The sequence below is a fragment of the Salvelinus namaycush genome, chromosome 7 (genome assembly GCF_016432855.1).
Source record: "Salvelinus namaycush isolate Seneca chromosome 7, SaNama_1.0, whole genome shotgun sequence".
Taxonomy (NCBI): Eukaryota; Metazoa; Chordata; class Actinopteri; order Salmoniformes; family Salmonidae; genus Salvelinus; species Salvelinus namaycush.
Window position 1 is genome coordinate 19,417,833 of NC_052313.1, and position 22,437 is coordinate 19,440,269.

The 22,437-nt window shown below is 44.9% G+C and overlaps 1 protein-coding gene across 3 annotated transcripts in view; it reads left to right on the forward strand.

Annotated features, from left to right (window-relative positions):
- Window positions 1-12,162: 12,162 nt before the first annotated feature.
- LOC120051067 (collagen alpha-1(XVIII) chain-like) overlaps window positions 12,163-22,437 on the forward strand; it is an 89,176-nt gene continuing 78,901 nt past the window's right edge. For 2 of the 3 annotated variants that reach the window (XM_038997688.1, XM_038997690.1), the window contains exons 1-2: window positions 12,163-12,342; window positions 12,435-12,514. In XM_038997688.1, coding sequence (XP_038853616.1) covers window positions 12,332-12,342; window positions 12,435-12,514 — 91 coding nt within the window. In that variant the 5' untranslated portion in view covers window positions 12,163-12,331. The remainder of the gene's footprint in view (window positions 12,343-12,434; window positions 12,515-22,437) is intronic. The other variant, XM_038997689.1, reaches the window with a different exon arrangement.

Genomic DNA, 22,437 nt, shown 5'->3' on the forward strand with positions numbered 1-22,437 from the left:
TGTTCCCATCCTGGAAAAATGTCTCCTGATCCATTATCAAGTATGAGTCACTCACTGTAGAGAATAAGAGATCCACTATACTGCCTTTCCAGTGCCCGCTTTACAGTGATGGAGAACTCATTCACACTCATTGACTTAATGTATGATTCCAGGCATTGTTTCAGAACATCAAGCATGAGGTAAAGAGGTTTGGTTGTCCAAAAAGAGATGTCTGAAGCCGTCGTTTGGATCACACACCGTCCAAAAACGCTTCCCTGAAGATTTAATTCATCAATCTCACTAAGTTCTAATTGTTTGTTGTTGGAAGATGGATTGAAGCGATACGGTGCACAAGATATGTTGCCACACCAAAAACTCTTGCAAAGACTCATAGAAATTGGAACAATAATATATACAATTTGGTGTACTTTGCAGTCTTTTAAAGAACTCACACCAAATGTTGTATCCAAGGATGAATTCTCTAACGGCCGCGCATTGTTTTGTGATCGGTGAGATTGTTGCCTAAGATAATTGCTTCATTATGTTGCCTGCTGTATACAGAACTATGTGTATGACAATCTTGACATTGCTGAGAAACAGCCTTCGGTTGACTGCAGAAGTCATGAAGTATAGACCCTATGGAAATGTTAGTAAGATTATACAAATTCAGCTGAAGGGTCATTCATTCAAAATGGCATTGGAGAACGTGTTACTCTCTTTTCAGAGTCATTTATATGACTTCTGTTTTCAATCATTGTCCATTTACATTATTTCTGCATTAAATGTTATGTTTGCTTACATGTTAAAACGGTCATTCAAATAAACGTTCTGATTGCAAAGCAATCATGTTCACTTGTAAAGCTAACCAACATAAACTGTTGTACTCTGTGTACTGTGGGTGATATAGAAATCAAAACAGCATTATAAAAGGAAACAAAATCAGAGGTTAGGTGCAGGGGTTACAGTGTTTTGAAATCAACATTCTTTCTGACCCTGCCTGTATGTACGTTGAAGAGAGCCCCCAGGGATTGAAAAATAAATGTGTGTTTGGAACACTTTGAGAGGAAAACTGTTTATTTTCATTATGAAAATATCCCGCAAATGTTTCGGTAACGACTTTAATCGTGTGGAGTAGAGGGAGGGATTTGTGAGGAAAAGCAGTGAATATATTTTCCTATTGCTCTGAGAAATATGCCAGGGCAGGGGAATCTCTCCGTCTCTCCATGTTGACCAGTTCTGTTTTCCTTAGCCTTAGTGGTGGGATGGGAGCAGGGGCAGCTAAGGTATGTGTCAGCATCTGGGCATAACTTAATGCTTGGGCCAAGGTGCACTCTCCCTTGAAGAGTTCATGTCCACCCACTGACTGGAATGAATGGCAGCCAAACATCAGTTATCGCAGAGTGGGACTTCAAAAAACACTGCTGCCCCCAGAGCCAGAGCTGGCTGTTATTTTGGCTGCCCCTTCCGAGGTGTGTGTGTGTGTCTGCGTGCACATGTATGTCTATGCCTGCGTGGGTGGGTGCAGTGTGTGGGCATCGGACAAGGGTTCGCTTGGTCGTTGAGGGGCGTTGAGCGTGGCCATCCTCTCCCCTCCAGCAGGGCAGAGCCACAGACAGCTGTGGAGGCAAAGTGAGGCCAGGATGAATGAACAGTATCTGGCTGCACTCCTCACTCCTCCCCTGACTCCCATTCCATCAAGAAGTCTCTCTCTCTCTCTCTCTCTCTCTCTCTCTCTCTCTCTCTCTCTCTCTCTCTCTCTCTCTCTCCCTCCCTCCCTCCCTCCCTCCCTCCCTCCCTCCCTCTCCCTCCCTCCCTCCCTCCCTCCCTCCCCTGGGTTGGGTTGGGTTGAAAGATCACCTGCCTGTGCAACCATAGCATTTAAATCTTGTTCAAAAGTTTTAAAACATGCTTGGCTTGCCTAGTTCAAAGTTCCATTGAGTAGAAATACATTTCCACTGTTTGGAGCACATGAGCTATCAAATACTCAGATATAAAACAAAATGTCATATTGTTTATCAATTTGGACTAAATTTACCTCATGCAATTATGTTTTGAGGGCACAATCTGTACACTGTTACAGTGTTGAAACCATTACCTGAAAGGCTTGCAGGTTAAATTACACTTTTTAGCTTACCTGAGTCATTACTATCACAAATACAGACAAACCACATAGCCAAGCGAAGGGACTTCCATGGTACTGTGTCTTATTGAGATACTTAATAAAAAAATATTTATTTCACCTTTATTTAACTAGGCAAGTCAGTTAAAAACAAATTCTTATTTACAATGACGGCCTACCCCAGCCAAACCTTGACGACGCTGGGCCAATTGTGCGCCGCTCTATGGGACTCCCAATCATGGCTGGATGTGATACAGCCTGGATTTGAGCAGGGACTGCAGTGACACCACTTGCACTGAGATGCAGTGCCTTAGACCACTGCGCCACTCGGGAGCTTACTGGACCATGAGTAGCATCCAATGGAACAGTAGCCCTCACTAGCGCAGTCTAACGCAGAAAACAAAGCTATGTTATTATCATACACCTTATCTCCACTGGTTGAGGGTGGGGGTTCATCCCCATGACATGAGAAACACAACCCCTGACCCCAGAGAGAGTGCAGCTCTGTCAAATTACTTCATTATAGTGCAAAACAACTTACTCACAAAGGGGTTGGGGGGTCAAGCCAATTCACGCACGGGGGTGGGGGGGTCCCTGTTATTCACAGGGAAGGGGTGAATGGTGTGGTAGGGGAGACAGAAAAGAGGGCCCCGGCCAAAAGTTGTCACAGTGTCCACTTCAGGACCAACTTTTCTCCCTTCCCCTATTAAGAAAGATATACAGTGCATTTGGAAAGTATTCAGACCTCTTGACTTTTTCCACATTTTGTTATGTTAGAGCCTTGTTCTAAAATGGATAAGAAAATTCCCCTCCATCAATCTACGCACAATACCCCATAATGACAAAATAAAAACTGTTTTTTATAAATTTGTATAAAAAACTAAAATATCATATTTACATACAGTGGGGCAAAAAAGTATTTAGTCAGCCACCAATTGTGCAAGTTCTCCCACTTAAAAAGATGTGAGAGGCCTGTAATTTTCATCATAGGTACACTTCAACTATGACAGACAAAATGAGTAAAAGAAATCCAGAAAATCACATTGTAGGATCTCACAGACCTGTAACTTCTTCTTTAAGAGGCTCCTCTGTCCTCCACTCGTTACCTGTATTAATGGCACCTGTTTGAACTTGTTATCAGTATAAAAGACACCTGTCCACAACCTCAAACAGTCACACTCCAAACTCCACTATGGCCAAGACCAAAGAGCTGTCAAAAGACACCAGAAACAAAATTGTAGACCTGCACCAGGCAGGGAAGACTGAATCTGCAATAGGTAAGCAGCTTGGTTTGAAGAAATCAACTGTAGGAGCAATTATTAGGAAATGGAAGACATACAAGACCACTGATAATCTCCCTCGATCTGGGGCTCCACGCAAGATCTCACCCCGTGGGGTCAAAATGATCACAAGAACGGTGAGCAAAAATCCCAGAACCACACGGGGGGACCTAGTGAATGACCTGCAGAGAGCTGGGACCAAAGTAACAAAGCCTACCATCAGTAACACACTACGCCGCCAGGGACTCAAATCCTGCTTAAGCCAGTACATGTCCAGGCCCGTCTGAAGTTTGCTAGAGAGCATTTGGATGATCCAGAAGAAGATTGAGAGAATGTCATATGGTCAGATGAAACCAAAATAGAACTTTTTGGTAAAAACTCAACTCGTCGTGTTTGGAGGACAAAGAATGCTGAGTTGCATCCAAAGAACACCATACCTACTGTGAAGCATGGGGGTGGAAACATCATGCTTTGGGGCTGTTTTTCTGCAAAGGGACCAGTACGACTGATCCGTGTAAAGGAAAGAATGAATGGGGCCATGTATCGTGAGATTTTGAGTGAAAACCTCCTTCCATCAGCAAGGGCATTGAAGATGAAACGTGGCTGGGTCTTTCAGCATGACAATGACCCCAAACACACCGCCCGGGCAACGAAGGAGTGGCTTCGTAAGAAGCATTTCAAGGTCCTGGAGTGGCCTAGCCAGTCTCCAGATCTCAACCCCATAGAAAATCTTTGGAGGGAGTTGAAAGTCCGTGTTGCCCAGCAACAGCCCCAAAACATCACTGCTTTAGAGGAGATCTGCATGGAGGAATGGGCCAAAATACCAGCAACAGTGTATGAAAACCTTGTGAAGACTTACAGAAAACGTTTGACCTCTGTCATTGCCAACAAAGGGTATATAACAAAGTATTGAGATAAACTTTTGTTATTGACCAAATACTTATTTTCCACCATCATTTGCAAATAAATTCATTAAAAATCCTACAATGTGATTTTCTGGATTTTTTTTTCTCATTTTGTCTGTCATAGTTGAAGTGTACCTATGATGAAAATTACAGGCCTCTCTCATCTTTTTAAGTGGGAGAACTTGCACAATTGGTGGCTGACTAAATACTTTTTTGCCCCACTGTAAGTATTCAGACCCTTTACTCTGTACTTTGTTGAAGCACCTTTGGCAGCGATTACAACCTCGAGTCTTCTTGGCTATGACGCTACAAGCTTGGCACCCCTGTATTTAGGGAGTTTCTCCCATTCTTCTCTGCAGATCCTCTCAAGCTCTGTCACGTTGGATGGGGAGCGTTGCTGCACATCTATGTTCAGGTCTCTCCAGAGATGTTTGATCGGGTTCAAGTCCGGGCTCTGGCTGGGCCACTCAAGGACATTAGTAGACTTGTCCTGAAGCCACTCCTGTATTGTCTTAGCTGTGAGCTTAGGGTCATTGTTCTGTTGGAAGGTGAACCGTCACCCCATTCTGAGGTCCTGAGTGCTCTGGAGAAGGTTTTCATCAAGGATCTCTCTGTACTTTTTGATCTTTGCCTCGATCCTGACTAGTCTCCCAGTCCCTGCCGCTAAAAAACATCCCCACAACATGATGCTGCCACCACCATGCTTCACCGTAGAGATGGTGCCAGGTTTTCTCTAGATGAGACACTTTGAACTCTTTGGCCTGAATGCCATCTTGGTTTCATCAGACCAGAGAATCTTGTTTCTCATGGTCAGTCTTTAGGTGCCTTTTGGCAAACTCCAAGCGGGCTGTCATGTGCATTTTAGTGAGGAGTGACTTCCGTCTGGCCACACTACCATAAAGGCCCAATTGGTGGAGTGCTGCAGAGATGGTTGTCCTTCTGGGAGGTTCTCCCATCTCCACAGAGGAACTATAGAGCTCGGTCAGAGTGACCATTGGGTTCTTGGTCACCTCCCTGACCAAGGCCCTTCTCCCCCGATTGCTCAGTTTGCCCGGTGGCCAAATCATGTTCAATCAATTGATTTGACCACAGGTGGACTCCAATCAAGTTGTAGAAACATCTCAAGGATGATCAATGGAAGCAGGGTAACACCTGAGCTCAATTTCAAGTCTCATAGCAAAGGGTGTGAATACTTAAGCAAATAAGGTATTTATCTTTTTTATTTTTTATTACATTTGCAAAAACTTCTAAAAACCTGTTTTCACTTTGTCATTATGGAGTATTGTGTGTAGATTTCTGAGGATTGTTTTTATTTATTCTATTTTAGAATAAGGCTGTAACGTAACAATGTGGAAAAAGTGAAGTGGTCTGAATACTTTCCGAAGGCAGCCCGTGCAGAACAGAGTAACTATTGTCAGCATTATTTGTGACCCATGAATCACATCCTTTCTATTTAAATCCGCTGTCTGTTGAATTCAGTGAAACCAGCCTTTGCATCAATGTAAACCATGCATTTCTCAACCGCCACAGGATCATTAACCAAGTTTCCATCCAACCATTTTAATGTGGATTAATTACCTGACGCATGAAAAAAAGTCACGACCAGGCTGATGGAAACATGAAATGTTGGTGAAATTGTATACATTTCCACAGACAATTTGTTCGTTCAACCTGGTGAAATAAGCGTTAAAAAATGGTGGGATCTTTTTGTGTCCGCAAAATGTTAGATGTGCGAAATATTGGGGGAAACACTTTTATGATCAAATATAATAACCATCATGTCGAAGTAAACTTGGAGTCACGCAACAATATGTTGTGTGGTCCTACCTCCCACTACGACTCAGGAAAGTATGGAGTTTATTAGACTACAAATGAAATAAGTTTTGAGGAACTTCACAGGGTAATGAAAGTACATGGTGATGAGCTTGATGCTCCTTTCCAATAAATATCGAGGGTCTTATTCTGGTGACATGATGATCGATGCTTGGCTGCCATTTTACAAATACAAATAATCTTTCTCTTATCTATAATCATCTCATCATGTATGCCTAAACTAGTCTCTACCCGTACTGTGTATCTGCGAGCTGTTGGTTAGAGAGCACGTGCCAAGACCAGAGTGTTATTTAATGCAACAGTTTTTAGACAAAACCATCGGTAGAGTTGAAAATACGATGGAAACCAATTAAACTTCTATTTTTTATTCGGTACATGGGAATTTAACCACAAAAGTCATTTGTATGTGCACTTCATCATCACACACAGATTTTTATCTGCAACAAGTCAGTTTGATGGAAACATACTGTATCTGTGGTGGGAAAATACACATATTGTATTCATGCAAATGTTTGAATATTCACATGAAAATCTGTTGCCAATTGGATGGAAACCTAGCTAATGAGAGAAACAGATTTGTCTATTGGGAAAGGCTCCTGGCATGTCCCTAATCACATTTGGCTACCTCTTTATAGCGTATCAATTATGCCACATATTGCAGTCACAGCTACAGTGCTGAATCCATTGATTGAAAACATGGGAGCTGTGGTGCAACACTAGATGGTGTGCAAGATTTCTGAGGGCAGTTTGAATTACACACCCATCCACACACACACACACACACACACACACACACACACACACACACACACACACACACACACACACACACACACACACACACACACACACACACACACACACACACACACACACTAGTTTCACTCCAAGCTACACTACCGTTCAAAATTTGGGGTCACTTAGAAATGTCCTTGTTTTTGAAAGTAAAGCAATTTTTTTTGTCCATTAAAATAACATCAAATTGATCAGAAATACATTGTAGACATTGTTAATGTTGTAAATGACTATTGTAGCTGGAAACTGCAGATTTTTTTTCATGGAATAACTACATAGGCGTACAGAGGCTCATTATCAGCAACCATCACTCCTGTGTTCCAATGACACATGGTGTGTTAGCTAATCCAAGATTATCATTTTAAAAGGCTAATTGATCGCTAGAAAGCCATTTTTTGCCTGTAATAAAACCCACAAATGCTGATGCTCCAGATACTCAACTAGTCTAAAGAAGGCCAGTTGTATTGCTTCTTTAATCAGCACAACAGTTTTCAGCTGAAATGATAAACTTAGATTAGCTAACACAACGTGCCATTGGAACACAGGAGTGATGGTTGGTGATAATGAGCCTCTGTACGCCTATGTAGTTATTCCATACAAAAATCTGCCGTTTCCAGCTACAATAGTCATTTACAACATTAACAATGTCTACACGGTATTTATGATCAATTTGATGTTATTTTAATGGACAAAAAAATGTGCTTTTCTTTCAAAAACAAGGACATTTCTAAGTGACCCCAAACGTTTGAACGGTAGTGTATATCAGAACAGAAGTCATGCAGTCAGAAAAGTAGCTCTCCTCTTAGTTGGAGAGCCTGTTCATCTTCTAAATTGGTTTTGATAACAGATTTGGGCCTCCCGTCATTGAAGTGGAGGAGTTATCTTGAGGTCTACTTGCTTTACCACCTGCTGTATGGGAGACGTTTCCAAGTACTGGCTGGGGTCTGTGTGGTGTTGTATATTACACCACAGAATGCTTTCAGGCAGACCCTGTTTGCCACAGAATACACAATAATACTTTTATTTACAGGTTTTACATACAAATCCCAGTGTCACCATCTCTAATACTGCGGTTAGATTTAGTTTATCTGACAACTTTTTTAGGTTAACCCATTGTATCAAACAGCCACCCATTCAAACTTCTAAGTTCCAAGCAGCCATTTCTAACAGATAGGTTTTGTTCTCCTATGTCTCTTGATGTCAGTGAAGGCTACTGTATATTGTCCCAGATTCTCACAGTGGTCCATAGAGAGATGAGGGTGTTGTGTCAGTGTGTCCTGTCTGACTCATATAGTCCTTGGATTTCCACGTTAATCTGCAGCAGCAGTTTTACTGCCCACAGCGCCTCTCTCTCTTTCTTTCTCACTCTCTCTCTCTTTCTCTCTACCTCTCTCTCTGTCTCTCACTATCAACACATTCTCAGACACGGTTTGTTTCCCTCCATTAACACACAGGCTACCATGGCGAACCCCTAAACTTGGCTTTGTGTGAATTCCCTTTCTCCCTCTCAAAGTCTGTGTGTGTGTTCAGAGATGAACGGCAACTGTTTTCTTTTGGGTATTCCTGCTATGATATGATATTGGATGTGATTGCGGTGCTGTAATTTGTTAACTGTGACCAAACCTTTTTTTGTTGTGGGACGGATCAAGGCGTTGTTTTCCTCTGAAATCATAGGATGGGGTGATGATGCTGATTAGCACGAGATGAAGTATTTAGTGAAACCAGAGATGTGAGGACTTTGTTTCCCATAACTTTTAATGTGACTGTTAGGCCATTCATATGAGTTGCTTTGTGATTCACAGTTTGCCAAAAGCATATTTTATATGATCTTTTATATAAAATATGTGGCTGCGGATCAGACTTTTCTGGACCCCTCTTCGGGACCTTTGTCAGGAAGAGGTGTCCAGAAAAGGTGTATTTGCAGCCTCTGGGCTATCTTTTATTGCCCCTTTATCCCAAAAACTGTTGTTGCTTTTAACATTCATCTCCTGACCTATCACATTACTTTTGATTTTGTTCAGAGTTGGATGAATATCCAAACCAAATAATGATAATTGTCCAGCTGCAGACCTTCCTCTCTCTTTTGACCTGTATTGAACTCTTTTGAACAGCTCTGATGAAGGCCAAGAGGCCGACATGTAAGCTTGAATTAAATAAAAAAAGGGATACTAGCAAGAGCGGTGTGTGGCTTTCTCTTTCCTTTGAACAGTATTTCAGAAAAGCAGCAACACTGGAGCAGTATTGTGGCATGGGAACCTTCCTGTGTCACTCCTTGTTTTCCAAAAACACCACTTGAAAGGGCGCATGCCTCTGTGATCCCTACCCTTCAGCAGCCTCTTCAGGTAATCCATCCACAAGCGTCCGCAACACTTCCACAACACATCCACAACACATCCAAAACACTACCGCAACATGTCCACAACACTTCCACAACACTACAACAGCACGTCCACAACACTACAACAGCACGTCCACAACACTTCCAAAACACTACCGCAACATGTCCACAACACTACAACAGCACGTCCACAACACTTCCAAAACACTACCGCAACATGTCCACAACCCATCCACAACACATCCACAACCCCACTTCAACACGCTGTCCCACACTGGCTTCAGAGAGGTGCCTCGGAAGTTGCTTTTCAACTACCAGGGCCAGACAATGGTAGAGCCGGTTCCCATCTCCCACTAACACCACTCAGATGCTTGTCATTGACCCCCAGCTGTGTATAACAGTAAGACTAGTTGTGATAGCCTCCCCTATCAGTGGTTTGGCTTCACATAGCATTACTCATGTCTGTGACTCGTCTGTATCAGTGTGTGCCGTCAATCGGAAGGGAATTTAATTAAGAGTAGTCTTCTTATTGACCCTCCCCACCATAAAGGCATCTCCCAGACAGACAGAAGGCTCTTGGGGGGTCTGGATGCTGGATTCCATTTTTGACTATACACCCAACTATGTCTGAGGTCCAACCAGACGTTGTGGTGGGTGAATCATGGACCGTGTCAAGGTCTCGGAGTGCAGATGTTCTACAGAGATGCGGTACATTCATAACAATTGAGTGGGTGTACAGTATCTGTTGGTTCAGACTCAACCTTATCTCTATGGTAACTGTTACTGGTCATAATGATGATCAAAGAAGAAGACTATTACAGTGGAGATTTTCTCTTAACAGCAAAAGGCTTTGTTGATGACACCTTTATAAATCCTTTATTTGGTCATAGGAAACAGAAGGGTATACATAAGTGGCACAAAGGTGACAATTAACTGACAATTATTTGATACAAAAATGTATGAAATGTATCTGTGCCTGATGCATATTTTCTCATTTCAAGGCCAGGCAAGAGCCATTTAAAACAGGAAAAAGGTAGGACAGAGAGATCACTCTTTAATCTAGAGAGGGAACTTGGTGTGTGCATTCATTTGAATCTGGGATAGGTAGCAATACACAGTCAGGACCAAAATGATAGGCACCCTTGATAAAGATGAGAACAATACTGTATTATTGTCACGTTGGTGGCATCGGACGGCTAACACGCTCCTCAGGGCGACTGTCTTGCCTCTCCAGCCAAACCAACAGCTCTCTCTCATCACTCTCCTCAACCACTCCTCGCTCAATCTGTCCCAATATTCCTCCTCGGTCTCTGACTCACCCCGCAGCGTCGACGACCACCCCGTCGCCGACCACCCCAAAACATTGGGCTGTCTTTTGGGCTTGCGTCGTGGCCGCGAACCCTGGCGTCGTCGTTGTCCTTCCCTCACCGCTTGCGTCAAGGCTTTCGTCTCCAGCCATAATTTCCTCCCAAGTCCAGAATGTCTTCTCCTCCTGGGCACGCTGCTTGGTCCTGTTTTGATGGGATATTCTGTCACGTTGTTCGTAATAATGGTCGGACCAAGGCGCAGCGTACGTAAAGTTCCACGTTGTTTATGAAAGAAAGTGAAACATTGAAAAAATATATAAAAAATAAAGAATAAACGAACCGTGACAACACTGCAGTGCTAACAGGCAACTAAACATAAACAATATCCCATAACCCACAGGAGGAAAAAATGCTACTTACGTATAATCGCGATTAGAGACAACGATAGCCAGCTGCCTCTAATTGGAAATCATACCAAAACCCCAACATAGAAAAACAACCTAGAACCCCACATAGAAAATATAAACTAGACTAATCCCCCTAGTCACGCCCTGACCTACTCTACCATAGAAAATAAAGGCTTTCTATGGTCAGGACGTGACAATTATAATTATAATTATAAATTGAGCTATATTGCATGGGAAAAAAGGATTTTAGTTTTATTTTATACTAATACAATTGCTTAGAGAAAGGCATTTTGTTAACAAAGACATTTTTCAAAAATCTATAAAGATAGGGGCCAAGATTATTGGCACCCCTGTTTTCAGTATTCCATCACCCTCCCCATGCCAGGATAACGACACAGATACTTTTCTAAAATGCTTTATGAGTTTGGAAAACACATTTGGAGGGATCTATGACCATTCCTCCATATAGAATCTTTCCAGATCCTTGATATCCTTCGTATGCGCTTATTGATGGCTCTCTTCAATTCAAACCACAGGTTTTCAATGGGGTTCAAGTCCAGAGACTGAGATGACCATTGAAACATTTTGATTTTGTGGTCAAGTAACCATTTATTTGTGGATTTTGATGTGTGCTTGAGGATATTGTCTTGCTGGAATATCCACTTCTGGCCAAGTGTCAGCCTCCTGGCAGAGGCAACCAGGTTTTTGGCTAAAATGTCCAAGTACTTGATAAAAATCATGATGCCGTTGACCTTAACAAGGGCCCCAGGACCTGTGGAAGCAAAATGATCCTATAACATCAACGATCCACCACCATATTTTACAGTAGGTATGAGGTACTTTTTTGCACAGTTTTTCGTTTTTCGGTGCCCAACCCACCACTGGTGTGCGTGGCCAAAGAGCTTAATCTTCATATCATCTGACCATAGCACCGCCTGGAGTTTGATAAATGACATTGGCACTTGGATTGGAACCAATTTGAGCAAATGTATAAGTATAAGTATATAATTTACCCTTTTTTTATACAATATACTGTATCTCAGTATTTGTATTATTAATTTTAGACAGCATTTTTGTTATCTTTATCAAGGGTGTCAATCATTTTGGACCAGACAGTATGAGGGCAGAGTTGGATAAAGCAGTGGTCCACGAAGAGCGACTGTGAGGAGTCAGATTTCAGTGTGAGGACCGGTTCAGTCTTCGAGGACTAAAGCAGCCTTTGTTTCATTTGCAAATGCGGGCAGTCCAAGTGAGGGGGAGAGCAAGATCTTTTTAAGAGGGAGTGAGTGAGGGATAGAGCGGGCTCCAACTCTTACCACTATCACATTGGAACAAGAGGACTTTTGTGTGGACTTAACAAGATCGAAGATGACTTCACGGTAAATTCGCATATATTTTACGCGCATTGAAAGTGTTTTGACAAACCGAGAATTGAACTCAGCTAAATTATTCACTTTTCCCCCTCTATCAGCAGCCTCTCCCTGTGGTCCTTTGGAATACATCTCGCCTTGTGGTACTGCCAACTGTCGACTGCATATCAGCTTCTGGACGGTATGTGACGCTCATCATTTCCCCCCCTGTTCTCTCTCATTTGGATGAACTGGTTTAGTATTGTGAGAAAGTATTAAGCACAACTATCGCAAATATGCATCCATTCATTCATGCATGCATTGCTTAATAGTTAGATGAAATCACATAGTCTGTGCGAGTTTAGCTAAAGGATTTTGTGATAATGCACATCATATTCTAAAATTTCTTGGTGCAATCGCCTTTGCGTAAAGTTCCACTTTTTAGGACACTGGTGCTGTGCAAGTATTATAGCGTTATGAAAGTGAGTGATGGGTCAGTAAATCCTGTCCTTGTTTTTAACTTGACAATACTTTTTTTTACATTTCAGACTGATGCTTAAAACCTATTGAGTTGGTTGCGTCTTGTGGTTGTAAATACACAGCGCATGTCTTTGACAGCATCGACAACCAAGTGTTAAACCAATCAGTCATTATTCTTTGGGTAACGTGTCATTCTAGCAACGCTCTGTCTATCTCATAACTGTACAGTGCGATACGTTTTTTACGTGGAATCAGAACATGTCCACATAAATTTGGAAAGCTGAAGATGTGATGATGTAGCGTATCCACGGCTCATTTTCTTGTGGCTGGTTGTGTGGCTTGCTGTGCGCTCTGTCTACGGTGTCTGCGGAGACTTTCAATGATCTGTCACCGACTGCTCCGTGACTAATGGTAAAAAGTAATACAAGATGTGCGCGACTCAGCAGGTATTGACTGTGATAGCAATGGACACTGAAAGGAATTGCCACAGATCAAGGACGCAGACAGTAGATGGCTGTGTCTGGAAGATGAAGAACACAGGCTACCTGCTGTATCAGTAGCCAACCATGTAATTGAGTTGGAACAGTAGATGGAGTGTTGTATCACTAGGAATACATTTTCCGCATATAACCATCCAGTAGACCTCATTGGATGTTAGCTAGATAGTTAAGACATTTTACAGGACAGTTGGGACTGATTATGGGCCCAGGCCAAAGAAAAATGATACACTTTCAAGGGGAAGGTGTGTATGTGTTTGTGATTTCGTGAATGTGTCTCTAATGACACGTCCCTGACATGGATTCAACTTCAACTCAAGGTCAATGCCTAGGTTGATATTAGGCTTCTTCATTTCATTAGGGTTAGCGGTAGCCTATATACGGCTCCGTCTGATAAATTACCTGTGTAGTGACTGACCGATAATTACTGTCTCACCTCTTCAATAGAATGGCACGCAGATTGCCATTTTGACAAGCTCTGGAGATCATAAAATCACCATTATGAGATGACCTCACAAAAAGCACCTTTGTTTTCGCTAGCCCCATAAAATAATTATGGACTGCCAAGTCATTGTAATGTGACCCCGGGAGCTTAATTGTTGAGCTCATTCCTTCTGAGTTAGAGTCACTTGGCTCTTACAAGAACAAAAATCTATATGAGCAAGCTGTCTCTAATTTTCTATGGAAAATAACTCTGAAGTATGATGACTTGTGACTGAGGGGAATGTGGAGCTGGGGAAAACTGGTGATTCTACAGCCTTGACAGTCTCCTCGACTGTATTTCCTGTCAGCTGTTTGTGGATGTGCCATATTTATAAACTTCTCGAAGATGATTCACTTTTTTGGAGAAAAAAATTATTCAGTGTGTGCTGCTTTTGCCAGCGGAGGCCATTAGGGAGAAATATTTCCAGGCACATGTAGGCTATGCAGTAAATACTCTAAAAAAACAAAGCCGTCGCCTAGTAACGTCCCATCTCATGTATTTGTTGAAATCGAGCTGATATTATACATTTTGGGGTTTTGTGCTGTATCCTACCGCTTAGATCAGGGGTGCCAAAATCATTCCACGGAGGGCCTAGTGTCTGTATTTAATATATATATATTTTTTACTAATTAGTGACCCTAATTGATCAATTAAGTACAAGGGAGGAGCGAAAACCCGCACACACTCGGCCCTCGGTGGAATGAGTTTGACACATGTGCCTTAGATACTTTTTACCCTTTCTTGTTCCTTAAAGTCAAGTCGAATGAAGTCAAAATGAATTCGTAACATGCACCAAATACAACGGGTGTAGACTTTACCATGAAATGCTTGCATGGAGAAAAAAATAAATATATATATATATATATATTGTTTATTTTTTTAATTTCACCTTTATTTAACCAGGTAGGCAAGTTGAGAACAAGTTCTCATTTACAATTGCGACCTGGCCAAGATAAAGCAAAGCAGTTCGACACATACAACACAGAGTTACACATGGAGTAAAACAAACATACAGTCAATAATACAGTAGAAAAATAAGTCTATATACAATGTGAGCAAATGAGGTGAGATAAGGGAGGTAAAGGCAAAAAAAAAGCCATGGTGGCGAAGTAAATACAATATAGCAAGTAAAACACTGGAATGGTAGATTTGGAGTAAACATGGAGTAAACAATAAACAACCCAATAACACAATAAACAAGTCAATGACACAGTAGAAAAAAAGAAAGTCTATATACAGTGTGTGCAAAAGGCATGAGGAGGTAGGCAATAAATAGGCCATAGGAGCGATTTGCAGTGGAAGAATGTGCAAAGTAGAAGTAGAAATAATGGGGTGCAAAGGAGCTAAATAAATAAATACAGTAGGGGAAGAGGTAGTTGTTTGGGCTAAATTATAGATGGGCTATGTACAGGTGCAGAAATCTGTGAGCTGCTCTGACAGCTGGTGCTTAAAGCTAGTGAGGGAGATAAGTGTTTCCAGTTTCAGAGATTTTTGTAGTTCGTTCCAGTCATTGGCAGCAGAGAACTGGAAGGAGAGGCAGCCAAAGGAGGAATTGGCTTTGGGGGTGACCAGAGAGATATACCTGCTGGAGCGTGTTCTACAGGTGGGTGCTGCTATGGTGACCAGCGAGCTGAGATAAGGGGGGACTTTACCTAGCAGGGTCTTGTAGATGACCTGGAGCCAGTGGGTTTGGCGACGAGTATGAAGCGAGGGCCAGCCAACGAGAGCGTACAGGTCGCAGTGGTGGGTAGTATATGGGGCTTTGGTAACAAAACGGATGGCACTGTGATAGACTGCATTCAATTTATGGAGTAGGGTATTGGAGGCTATTTTGTAAATGACATCGCCGAAGTCGAGGATCGGTAGGATGGTCAGTTTTACGAGGGTATGTTTGGCAGCATGAGTGAAGGATGCTTTGTTACAAAATAGGAAGCCAATTCTAGATTTAACTTTGGATCGGAGATGTTTGATGTGAGTCTGGAAGGAGAGTTTACAGTCTAACCAGACACCTAGGTATTTGTAGTTGTCCACATATTCTAGGTCAGAACCGTCCAGAGTAGTGATAATGGACGGGCGGGCAGGTGCAGGCAGCTATCGGTTGAATAGCATGCATTTAGTTTTACTTGTATTTAAGAGCAAATGGAGGCCACGGAAGAGTTGGAGAGTTGTATGGCATTGAAGCTCGTCTGGAGGGTTGTTAACACAGTGTCCAAAGAAGGGCCAGAAGTATAAAGAATGGTGTCGTCTGCGTAGAGGTGGATCAGAGACTCACCAGCAGCAAGAGTGACATCATTGATGTATACAGAGAAGAGAGTCGGCCCAAGAATTGAACCATGTGGCACCCCCATAGAGACCGCCAGAGGCCCGGACAACAGGCCCTCCGATTTGACACACTGAACTCTATCAGAGAAGTAGTTGGCGAACCAGGCAAGGCAATCATTTGAGAAACCAAGGCTATTGAGTCTGCCGATGAGGATGTGGTGATTGACAGAGTCGAAAGCCTTGGCCAGGTCGATGAATACGGCTGCACAGTATTGTTTCTTATCGATGGTGGTTAAGATATCGTTTAGGACCTTGAGCGTGGCTGAGGTGCACCCATGACCAGCTCTGAAACCAGACTGCATAGCGGAGAGGATGCGGTGGAGTTCGAAATGGTCGGTAATCTGTTTGTTGACTTGGCTTTCGAAGACCTTAGAAAGGCAGGGTAGGATAGAAATAGGTCTGTAGCAATTTGGGTCAAGAGTGTCCCCCCCTTTGAAGAGGGGGATGACCGCAGCTGCTTTCCAATCTTTGGGAATCTCAGTCGACACGAAAGAGAGGTTGAACAGGCTAGTAATAGGGGTTGCAACAATATCGGCAGATCATTTTAGAAAGAAAGGGTCCAGATTGTCTAGCCTGGCTGATTTGTTGGGGTCCAGATTTGCAGCTCTTTCAGAACATCAGCTGACTGGATTTGGGAGAAGGAGAAATGGGGAAGGCTTGGGCGAGTTGCTGTGGGGGGTGCAGTGCTGTTGACCGGGGTAGGGGTAGCCAGGTGGAAAGCATGGCCAGCCGTAGAAAAATGCTTATTGAAATTCTCAATTACAGTGGATTTATCGGTGGTGACAGAGTTTCCTATCCTCAGTGCAGTGGGCAGCTGGGAGGAGGTGCTCTTATTCTCCATGGACTTTACAGTGTTCCAGAACTTTTTTGAGTTTGTGTTGCAGGAAGCAAATTTCTGCTTGAAAAAGCTAGCCTTGGCTTTTCTAACTGCCTGTGTATATTGGTTTATTGGTTTCTAACTTCCCTGAAAAGTTGCATTTCACGCATTTCACGGGGGCTGTTCGATGCTAATGCAGAACGCCACTGTCACGTTCCTGACCTGTTTTCTGTTGTTTGGTATGTGTTTATTGGTCAGGGCGTGAGTTTTGGGTGGGCAGTCTATGTTTTCTGTTTCTATGTTGGTTTTGGGGTTGCCTGGTATGGCTCTCAATTAGAGGCAGGTGTTTGACGTTTCCTCTGATTGAGAGTCATATTAAGGTAGGTTGTTCTCACTGTTTGTTTGTGGGTGATTGTCGTCCGTGTCTGTGTCTGCGCACCACACGGGACTGTAGCGTTTGTTCGTTCGTTTGTTATAGTCTGTACCTGTTCCTACGTGCTTCGTGTTAATTGTAAGTTCTCATGGTTTAGGTCAGTCTACACTCCGTTTTGTTATTTTGTTAGTTAGTCTAGTATAGTTCGTTTTTTGTCTTGTCTTTAATAAATCATTATGTATTCACAACCCGCTGCACTTTGGTCGAATCACTACTCCTCCTCTTCGTATGAAGAGGAGGAGGAATGCCGTTACAGAATCACCCACCAAACCCAGATCAAGCAGCGGGTTAACGGACAGCAACGACAGCGCAAGAAGGAGGAATGGACATGGGAGGATGTTTTGGACGGTAAGGGTTGCTACACATGGGAGGAGATCCTGGCTGGAAAGGATCGCCTCCCATGGGAACAGCTGGAGGCAGCTCGGAGAGCGGAGGAAACCGGAGAGAGGAACCGGCGTTATGAGGGGACGCGTCTAGCACGGAAGCCCGAAAAGCCCGTGAGTACTACCCAAAAATTTCTTGGGGGGGGGGCTAAGAGGTAGTGGGCCGAGGGCAGGTAGGAGACCTGCGCCCACTTCCCAGGCTAACCGTGGAGAGCGGGAGTACGGGCAGACACCGTGTTACGCAGTAGAGCGCACGGTGTCTCCTGTACGTGTTCATAGCCCGGTGCGAGTTATTCCACCTCCCCGCACTGGTAGGGCTAGATTGGGCATTGAGCCAAATGTCATGAAGCCGGCCCTACATATCTGGCCACCAGTACGTCTCCTCGGGCCGGCTTACATGGCACCAGCCTTACGCATGGTGTCCCCGGTTCGCCTACATAGCCCGGTGCGGGTTATTCCACCTCCCCGCACTGGTCAGGCGACGGGGAGCATACAACCAGGTAAGGTTGGGCAGGTTCAGTGCTCAAGGGAGCCAGTACGCCTACACGGTCCGGTATATCCGGCGCCACCTTCCCGCCCCAGCTCAGTACCACCAGTGCCTGCACCACGCACCAAGCCTCATGTGCGTCCTCAGAGCCCTGTACGCACTGTTCCTCCTCCACACACTCTCCCTGTGGTGCGTGTCTCAAGCTCAGTGCCTCCAGTTTCGGCACCACGCATCAAGCCTCATGTGCGTCCTCAGAGCCCTGTACGCACTGTTCCTTCTCCCCGCACTCGCCCTGAGGTGCGTGCCCTCAGCCCGGTACCTCCAGTTCCGGTACCACGCACCAGTCCTATAGTGCGCATCGAGAGTCCAGTGTGCCCTGTTCCTGCTCCCCGCACTAGCCTTGAGGTGCGTGTCTCCAGTCCGGTACCACCAGTTCCGGCACCACGCACCAGGCCTACTGTGCGCCTCAGCAGGTCAGAGTCGGCTGTCTGCCCAACGCCGCCTGTACTGCTCGTCTGCCCAGCACCGTCTGAGCCATCTGTCTGCCCAGCACCGTCTGAGCCATCTGTCTGCCCAGCGCCGTCTGAGCCATCTGTCTGCCCAGCGCCTTCGGAGCCATCTGTCTGCCCAGCGCCTTCGGAGCCATCTGTCTGCCCAGCGCCTTCGGAGCCATCCGTCTGCCCAGCGCCTTCGGAGCCATCCGTCTGCCCAGCGCCTTCTGAGCCATCCGTCTGCCCAGCGCCTTCTGAGCCATCCATCTGCCACGAGCCATTAGAGCCGCCCGTCTGTCCCGAGCCATTAGAGCCGTCCGTCAGTCAGGAGCCGCTAGAGCCGTCCGTCAGTCAGGAGCTGCCAGAGCCGCCAGCCAGTCAGGAGCTGCCAGAGCCGCCAGCCAGTCAGGAGCTGCCAGAGCCGCCAGCCAGTCAGGAGCTGCCAGAGCCGCAAGCCAGTCAGGAGCTGCCAGAGCCGCCAGCCAGTCAGGAGCTGCCAGAGCCGCCAGCCAGTCAGGAGCTGCCAGAGCCGCCAGCCAGTCAGGAGCTGCCAGAGCCGCCAGCCAGTCAGGAGCTGCCAGAGCTGCCCTACAGTCATGAGCTGCCCTACAGTCATGAGCTGCCCTACAGTCATGAGCTGCCCTTCAGTCATGAGCTGCCCTCCAGTCATGAGCTGCCCTCCAGTCATGAGCTGCCCTCCAGTCATGAGCTGCCCTCCAGTCATGAGCTGCCCTCCAGTCATGAGCTGCCCTCCAGTCATGAGCTGCCCTCCAGTCATGAGCTGCCCTACAGTCATGAGCTGCCCTCCAGTCATGAGCTGCCACTCAGTCATGAGCTGCCCTCCAGTCATGAGCTGCCACTCAGTCCGGAGCTGCCACCCAGTCCGGAGCTGCCACCCAGTCCGGAGCTGCCACCCAGTCCGGAGCTGCCACTCAGTCCGGAGCTGCCATTAGTACAGAGTTGTCCCTCTGTCCTAAGCTACCTCTCTGTCCGGAGCTACCTCTCTGTCCTGAGCTACCTCTCTGTCCTGAGCTACCTCTCTGTCCTGAGCTACCTCTCTGTCCTGAGCTACCTCTCTGTCCTGAGCTGTCTCCTCTATGTAGGAGGGGCCTTAGTGAAGGTTCCTGGACCATGGTCGGGGGCGAGGGTCGCCACTCAAAGGACGCTAAGGAGGGGGACAAAGACAGTGGTGGAGTGGTGTCCTCGTCCACCGCCGGAGCCGCCACCGCGGACAGATGCCCACCCAGACCCTCCCCTTGAGTTGTAGGGGTGCGCCCGGAGTTCGCACCTTGAGGGGGGGGTTCTGTCACGTTCCTGACCTGTTTTCTGTTGTTTGGTATGTGTTTATTGGTCAGGGCGTGAGTTTTGGGTGGGCAGTCTATGTTTTCTGTTTCTATGTTGGTTTTGGGGTTGCCTGGTATGGCTCTCAATTAGAGGCAGGTGTTTGACGTTTCCTCTGATTGAGAGTCATATTAAGGTAGGTTGTTCTCACTGTTTGTTTGTGGGTGATTGTCGTCCGTGTCTGTGTCTGCGCACCACACGGGACTGTAGCGTTTGTTCGTTCGTTTGTTATAGTCTGTACCTGTTCTTACGTGCTTCGTGTTAATTGTAAGTTCTCATGGTTTAGGTCAGTCTACACTCCGTTTTGTTATTTTGTTAGTTAGTCTAGTATAGTTCGTTTTTTGTCTTGTCTTTAATAAATCATTATGTATTCACAACCCGCTGCACTTTGGTCGAATCACTACTCCTCCTCTTCGTATGAAGAGGAGGAGGAATGCCGTTACAGCCACAGGATGTTTTTGTGTTGGTTAAGGGCAGTCAGGTCTGGAGAGAACCAAGGGCTATATCTGTTCCTGGTTCTAAATTTATTGAATGGGGCATTCTTATTTAAGATGATGAGGAAGGTTGGGGTCACGGCGATTCAGACAGCTAGCCGGGCCATGGGTAGCAAGCTGGTACGAGATGGAGGTCTGTTTTTAGCCACCTCGTGCGTTTCCGTGGGTAGATTAGTGGGGTTCCGTGTGGTAGAGGGGAGCAATCCAATTGGCAAAATAGTTATAGTTATAGTGGCCCAAGAAAATTGTCCGATAGACCTATTCAGATCGCAGCCGATAAGACAGCTAACGATTAGCGGGCCGCAGATGGGCGTTCAGGTTACGTCGCGACGGAGGGGCCAGTTGGATAACTCCCTCGGGCAGATAACGTTGGTTGTCCAGTCGTGAAGGCCCGGCTGGGCTCCGCATCGGCAGTAAAACGGGTCCAGATAGGTGATTGTAGCCCAGGAGTGGCTGATGGAACTCTTCAGCTGGCTAGCTCCGGAATAATTGATGTTTGCCCCGGGACCGACGTTAGCCAATAGTCACTTGGATAGCAGCTAGCTAGCTGCAAGTTCCAGGTGTAAATGTCCAGAGCTTGCGGTAGAAATCCGGGGATATGGAGAGAAAATAGGTCCGGTATGCTCTGGTCTGAGTCGCGTTGTACAAAACTGGCGATAGCTTTTCGAGCTAAAGGATAGCTGATAACCGCCAACCGTGGTTAGCTGAATACTAACGTTAGCCAGTGAACTGGCTAGCTTCTGGCTAACTTCTGGCTAGCTTCTGTTGTGGATTTCAGATTTGAGGTGAATAATACTTTTTTTTTTTAATTGGTGAGGCGGGTTGCAGGAGAGTGTTTTGAAGTTGAGTTTTTAGAAAAAAATATATAAAAAGATATGCAAAGAAAATATGTAAATATATATATACACGGGACAAGACGAGGACAAAGGACGTCTGACTGCTATGCCATCTTGGAAATTAAGAGAGGAATAAAATACACAAGAATTAAACTATGTGTCCTTGTATGCTTTATATCAGTGACAGGGACTAGCCCTAATGGTTTTCTTATCAGCCTAGTCCTGGACAAATACCTGGTTTAAGTGTGTGTCAACGTAATGAGCTCTTACACATACCAGGAGAGTTTACTTTATGAGGTATTGTCATAGATAATTAAATTGTTTTTCTTTTGGAAACATCATAAAATTAGTTTGTGGGAATTCACTCATGGTGATTTGTTGCTTTTAATGCCTGGTAATGTGGAATTTATCTGCCGGCAGGCACAATGCACCGTTCCAGCCTTTGTGTTCTACCCCCAGTCTAAATGCATGTTCAAGTGTTTCCAATTCAGATAAAGGTTGAAGACTGCTGCCTCTTAAACGTAAATGTGTTAATAATGTCCTAATGATCAATTCTGCAATAGACTAACTAGAGCGTCAACATTCACCACTTGAAGGTATTATGTGGAATTTCATCAACATTGGAGCAAGGACCGTAAAATGTTAGATGCTTAGGCCTACAGCAGTTGTGGAGACAGTCTACTCATGTTAATGGTTTATTAGTTAGGGAAGGGGGGTGGAATTTGGCAGCCTGATCAGTGTTGGCACCTTCCACACATGCAGAATATTCCCTTAATGATGTTCATGGGACTATTGTAAATGAATATCTGAGACACAGAGACAGGAAAAAGACCTTCAGCTGTTCAAAAGAGGAGCACAGTGATGCATCTCCAAACAGTAATATAATAATGGAGTTTAGCGGAGGCCTTTATCCAAAGCTTGCATACATTTTAAATATGGGTTGTCCTGGGAATCCAACCCACTATCCAGGCACTGCAAGCGCCATGTCTACGAACTGAGCTACAGAGGACGACAGTGCTGACGTAACTATTTTCCTGTGACCTAGTCTGTAATGTAGCCT